General features: G+C 30.1%; 1 protein-coding gene across 2 annotated transcripts in view; it reads left to right on the plus strand.

The window, feature by feature from the left end:
* The window catches only part of USP15 (ubiquitin specific peptidase 15), a 154,743-nt gene that overhangs the window by 47,076 nt on the left and 100,451 nt on the right, over window positions 1–7,216 (plus strand). For both annotated transcript variants that reach the window (XM_012661567.1, XM_012661568.1), the window contains one exon: window positions 2,130–2,256. In XM_012661567.1, coding sequence (XP_012517021.1) covers window positions 2,130–2,256 — 127 coding nt within the window. The remainder of the gene's footprint in view (window positions 1–2,129; window positions 2,257–7,216) is intronic.

The raw sequence follows: 7,216 nt of genomic DNA on the forward strand, positions 1-7,216 counted from the left end.
GTAGAGACGGGGTCTCGCTCTTGCTCAGGCTGGTCTCGAACTCCTGAGCTCAGAACGATCTGCCCGCCTCGGCCTCCCAGAGTGCTAGGATTACAGGCGTGAGCCACCGCTCTCGGCCAATGCAAACATTTTTAATGAATGTAGACTTTATGTGAACAAATATAGAGAAGACTATATAAACAATCTATATATGAACATAATAACACTGACTTAGAAATATGCTGATTATTTTTCTGTTATGATGTTATTGTTTTCAAGCTTTAATAATAAATGTAGTATAGTCCTTTCAAATAAAAATAGTTTGGGAACAACCTCAAAATTTTTTTTAAAAAAAAGAACAACTTGTTAATATACTACTTTTGTAGGTAGTAAGATAAATATCTTACAATATTAGGAGTATTCTGGGTAGTGATGATGATTTTAGCAATATAAGATGTTGTTGGAGAAAAGGAAAAAAGGAGAAAAATTCCGAATCCCAATAGTGTAGATTTTGAAATAATCTTGATGTTTTGTTTTCATAGGTCTTACAGTGACTTTCTGACAAATCAACAGGTTCTTTCCTAATACTATTAGTATTAGGAAAATTGACATTTTAAAGACTTTTATTTAGAAAATATTTACTTCAATATAAATCATAATGAGGGATTTTCTTATTTTTTTAATTTGTTATTTTATCCTACTTATCCCTTTCCCTGTTCTGTTGTCGGTCATTCCATTTCCTTTTTTTTCCCTGTGAAAATGAGGCCTACAGGTTACCTCAGTTTTAGCAAACCCACCAGTGATTAATAGCTACCTTAATGTAGTATTGTTTTAGGATTTTACTGAGATATTGGGTCCTAAAACAGAAATTTCTGATTGATAAGAATATTCGATTCCTGTGTTTCTGCTTAAATATAACTACAAGTTATAAAATTAAATATTACTACATTCTTAACCTCAAAATTAATCAGCATAAGAGGTTTAAAACAAACTTTGTAGTTAAGAGTTATAATTTATATATTCATTTTATAAAATAAATTAAGTTTATTAGCAGAAGGAGAAGGTATAGGCTGTTACCTGTTTTAGAAATTTGTAGCAAGCATAATTAAGAGAATATATATGACAGAGTATCATAAAATTTCATGTTGGATTAGACGTCAAATACTAGATAAACTGCATTAGAATTTTTCAAGCTGAAATAATTTTCCATGCAAGTGAAAGACAAGCTTGTAAATCCCTTACTGAATTGATAAAAACTTGTGAGTACATCCAGCAGTCATTTGGAGCCTCCCTTTTGCCATATTTGTCTAATGTATCACATATCAGCCCTATTACTATTTTCAGAAACAGTATTCATGACTGAAATCCTACAGTTAACCTTTAGAAGATCAAAAGGAAATATACTTACTTAAAAGGTGACCCTAATATATACATATTTTCTCTTTTTATGCTTTATTGCTTGCATGTTTAAGAGCTTTTTTTTTTTTCATTTGTTTCATAGAATTACTAAGTATGGATTTAAATGTCAAACAAAGTCATTTTGGGATGAAACTAACATATCGGTTACAAGGCCATAGTTGAATAGATTGGCGGCAGTAATTTGGAGTTATCATTTTAAAAGATTTATTTTAACATAGAGAGTGATAATATAGCCATTGTTAGATGAAATTGTATAAAACTTAACTTTTTAAAGGTTTTCCACTTGGGGTTACTACTAAAAACTAGAAGTATGTCTATCTTTAATCAGAGCTATATTTATATTAGTAATATAGAGAGAGGGAGAAAGAAAAAACAGATATACATAGTCATTTTGGGTAAACTTTTTCATCATAAATATGGAATGTATTCATTATTTATAGTGTACCAAAGTGTCTTTATAGATCAAGAGAATGTTTTTCCAACCTGTCAGCTTAATGTTTTTAAATCATGATTATTCCTCTTTTAAATATTAAAATTTCTAAAAATGTTTCTTGGTTTTGAATTTTCTATTATCCAATATCTTCTGTTTTATATTGGCAAGTTTTAATTGTTATTGTTTTTCATTGGAGATCTGCAGGTTTTTCCTAAAGCCTCTGAGAAATATATTGCTGCTAGAGAGAGTGAAATATATTCAGATAGCTGACACTGCTTTACTTTGTTTCATTTTTTAGGTGGTTGAACAGGGTATGTTTGTAAAGCACTGCAAAGTAGAGGTATATCTCACAGAATTGAAGCTCTGTGAAAATGGAAACATGAACAATGTTGTAACTCGAAGATTTAGCAAAGCTGACACAATAGGTAATACAAGATCCTATCTCTTTGTTAAACCATAGCTATTAGATATTTAGTTATAATTCTCTTTGTTATATGCTACGAGGATGGTAACCATTTTAAAAATTTATACATAAACGTTACAGATTCCCAGCTTTAATGCAGTATGCCTTAGGGTTAAATTACTTATTGTTTCTGGCTATTTTTTATTTATTATGTGAGTTTAACATTTGTGCCATTTGGGTTTTCTTAAAATCAAATATTTACTGTTTTAATTTAGCATGTGAAAAATGTATGTCAGTTTGTAACATAATATAAAGTAGAGCTTTAAATAAAAACTTACTTAAATAAAACTAGGCAAGATAGCACAGAAAATGTCAATTAGTTATTTCCTTTTTTCTCTACTCTTGTATACTCTAAATACAGTTAAGTAGCTAAGGCAACAGTCTTACCATTAACACGTTGACTTTTTTTTTGTAATAAATAGGTTAAGAAGCCATAGAACGAAATACAAGTGAACCTAATTGTCTCTGTATATTTATATACCTATAGATATTAAAATATATGATCTCTTTCTTTTATTTAAAAGCCACGTTTTATGATCAAGACTGTATTGAACAAAGTGTTTTTAAAATAAATGATTATGAACTTAGTAAAAATTGTAGTATTTTTTGTTTCATAAAACACAACTCAAAATAATTATAAAAGATAGTTATATTTCATTTCAAATAAAGTTGTTGTAAAACAAGATTAATGGTAATAACATTGATCTTGTTGGAAAATGCAATGGACATTGGAGGACACATGTAGAATTCAGCATGGATGAGAAATTTGCCAATTTATATATTACAGAACTCTGTAGGATTTCCTTTTTGGAACCAGTAGTTCAGTACACTTTAATTAAAAGTAAATGAAAGTATTTCATAAGTACATTTGGCTTTCACCACTTACCAGTTCACAGCAAGAAAATACTATTAACTCACATTTTTAATGAAATAGTTTTCTTCAAGTACCCAATGCTTAATTAATAAATGTTTTCAACAAATAAAATATATTCCCCCTTCTTTATTTAGGTCATTTATAAGCTCAAGATTCAATTTTAGTAAATACATACAGTCATCTTTCTAAAATGAATGCTTAAAATATAAAGATTTTCATACATAAATGTCATTTCAATATAATTATCATTATGGATAAATTTGTTAACATTTGAATTTCCAGATTTGTAGAATATATTCAGGAAAATAAAACATTTCTACATACTAAAAACTGAAAGTTTTCAATATATGAAATTTATGTTAATCATATGAATATGTACACAATAAGAATCTATGTCTAAAAAGTATAGTCCTACTTGGGCAGTCAAAGGCCGTCTATGTAACCTAAACATATGTAACTAATACTCTGAAATAAAAATATATATATATAAGAAGCATAGTCTGTTATAATTAATTCAGACTAATCTCTGAAATTTATAGCCCATTGGAATATAAATGAGAAGCTACCTCTTAAAATAGTTGATACAGATGTTTTCTAGTTATTTTAAAAATTTGATGTTTTCTTCTCTCCTTACCTCATTTTACTAGGAAAATTACATATAAATACAAGATTATCAGCAGTGTTATTTTAGAACATTATTTTACTGAATGTTTTAAAACTCATGAAAATTGGCAACTGGTTTAATTCAAAACAAGCATTATTGAGTTCTCATGATAAGTACTATGTAGGAATTTGTCAAGGAGATACATAATTTATAAAGGATCTCTGCTTCAGGAGTTTATGATCTTGCATAGATTTTAACCAATATGTTTTAAATATACTAATACTTTAAAATACTAGATACATTGGATATGTACCTTAAAATTGTATATGAACTGAATTTTTATATAGCTACAGTTTCCTATTATATTAGATCAATGTTTTTCAAACTGGATTGTTGAACTTTAGTGGTTCATTAAATAGTTTGGGGAGTAAAGAGAATTGAATGGCAAATATCAGAATACAAAATGTCAACAGATAAATATGTGTCCTGGATCACAGTTTATTAACATAGCTCTTAGTTAAAAAGTTCGAAAGTCTGTATTAGAGTCTTCTTTTTAAGCAAAAAGTTTTGCACAAATTAAAAGTAAGCCAGGAATTTTAGAGACTTCATCGTTACAGTTATCTAAGATAATAGTTATTAACATTTACTGTGTTTTAGGCACTTTACAGGAATTTTCTTTCTTGTATCTCAACAACCCTGTATCTTCATCGTATAGATGATGAAGCTGAGGCTTAGAACCTACCTCAGTTCACCCTGGTATCAAGTGGTAGAGCCAATACTTTAACTTCATAACCAGGGCTCTTCTACCAGAGTCTTATCTCTTAATTCCTACCTGCAAACTGTGCTTGCTAAAAGAATATTCCTTTGGAGGTATTAATTGGGCTGACTTTGTTTTTTAAAGGAAGTTGGTTTTGAAACAAAGAATTTGAATAATAAGAAACTGTAAGATAAATCTATATTTTCTCCCTTACGATCTTTTAAGAATCTTGAAGATGATTAGCATAGCTATGTATATGAAATATATCTATATAAATCATATATACAGAATAGGAAATATAGATGCCTATTTTCTGTTACCAAATTAATAAAATGTTCTATTTTCAGCTAGTACTACCTATATTGACATGTAGTAAAAATGATGGTAACCACAGGCAAGATCTAAATGATTTACCATATCAGGACCAAAATACTTTGCCTTTGAATATATTTCTCTCTAAATTGATATATTTGGGCATTGAACATGTTCTAATAAGATAGATAATTTTTATTTTCCTTTAAGGATAACCACTAAAACATAATTTTTTCATTAAACTTATTGAAAAATGCTTTATGCTTATAAAATTATTAATAGAATTGGTTGAAATTCTTATTAAATATTCCTACTGGAAATGTTTTTCACAACAGTTTTATTTCTATTATATGTATTAATATTTTTCTACCTCTGAATGCTTCTCATTAAACAGTTAATACAGTTGGATTAATATGTGATAAAATAAACACATGCTCTCATTCCATTGATATTCTTGACTCCAATGATCTTGACCTACACCCGGCTTCAGCCACCAATTTCCATAGTTATACCTCAGACTGTTTTTATCTATAACTGCACTAGCCAAGTCTCAATTTCAGCATTCTACTTTCTGGCCAGCACTTTCTCTGCTACCATTTTCTCTTGAGCCCACTACATTAGACATTCAAACTTACCACTCCTTTGGCACTGCTTCTATCATAGTATCTCATAACCTCCCCGTTGCCAAATCCAGTGGTAATTTAGAAATTTCCCATTTTCTTAACTTGCCAGCAAAATTTAACACAGTAAACTACTTTTACATCTAGAAACACTCTCTCTTCAAATGGCTTCCAGGGCACAGGTTCTCACTGGTTGCATCTTCTCAGAGTCCTTTGTAAGACCCTCTTCATATTCCTGATCTCAAAAAATTAGTGTGTCTCCATGCTCACTCCTCTTTTCCTTTGTGATTTCATCTAGTCTCCTGGCTTTAAATATTTTCTGCATGTTGTTATCTTTTAAATTTATATGTCCTGCCCAAAACTCTCCCATAATTCCAGTTTCAGCCATTCCATATCTTCACTTGTGTATCTGATAAGCATCTCAAGATGATTACCATGTATAAAACTAAACTCCCTTCTTTCCCTTCAAAACCTACTCCCTGTCATTTTTCCTCATCTCAGTAATTGCCACTTGTGTTCTTCTGTTATAATAGCTCAGGACAGAAACCTTCGTATCATTCTGATCCCTTTATTTTTCACCCTGCATGTAATCTAAAACATACCTTCTTAGCAATTCCTTCAGAATTTATTCTCAGTCTGACCACTTAACACTACCACCTTCGTTTGAATTGCTGCAGTAGCCTAATCTCTCGCCCTCGACTCCCTGCAGGCTGTTCTTCACTAGCAGCAAAATTAAACATTTAAAGTGTCAGTCAAGTCGTCCCACTTTTCTTCTTCAAACTCCTCAATGGCTTCCCTTCTTACTCAGAATAAAATAGAAATACTTTCATAGCTCACAAAATTGTATATAATCCTATAGAAATACCTTTACGGTTTGATTTACATCTTGCTCATTCTACTTCAGCCACATTGGTGTGCCCAGCTGTTCTAAAACATGCCAAGGACATTCACACCTCAGGGCCTTTGCATTACTCTTTCTTCTGCCTATAATGCTCTTCCCCCATGTATAAGTAGATTTAAAATTTAACGAAGAGGAAACTTCCATATATGCTATGCTTCCATATAATATGCCATATGTTTGTATATAGCATATTATGTACATAAATATCTGCATCTGTATTAATAGAAAAATGTCTGAAAGAAGAAATATCAAAGTTAGCAGTGGTTATCTCTAGGTAGATGTTTTATTTATATTTGTCAGTATTTTCTGTATTTTTGACATTAGGAAAAATTTATTCATTTTTATAGAAAGACTAACACAGCTCCCTTTCTGGCTTCTTCCTCTACTTTCTTTCCTAGGTAATGTTCTGTTTCTTCATCTGAGTGCTATTTACATGGGTGTGTCTACTTTGGAAATTTACCACAATATATGGATGATTAGTACATTTTTCTATATGCATGTTCTACTTTAATAAAAGAACAAAAAGAAAAAAAATACAATCTCACCAAAATAGAAGGCAGTATTAACAGTACATTTATTTTATGTATTTATGTAATTATTTAAATATTCTGGGTAATTTGCTTTAAGTTTTGAGATATGCTGTAAGATTTGCTACTGATTTAATGCCCTAATCAAAATCTCATTGACTACAAGACTATTACAGAACATTGGCTGCCAAGTAGAACATCAGCACTATTATTGGCCAAACTTAATTATGTAGGATAGGTATAGATAGGTTTTCTGTTTCTTCAGAGAACATATATCATTAAGTTTAATATTTTACAAATAATGCCTTTTCCAAAATTAAACAACTA

The sequence above is a fragment of the Propithecus coquereli genome, unplaced genomic scaffold (genome assembly GCF_000956105.1).
Source record: "Propithecus coquereli isolate 6110/MARCELLA unplaced genomic scaffold, Pcoq_1.0 Scaffold72, whole genome shotgun sequence".
NCBI classification, from domain to species: domain Eukaryota; kingdom Metazoa; phylum Chordata; class Mammalia; order Primates; family Indriidae; genus Propithecus; species Propithecus coquereli.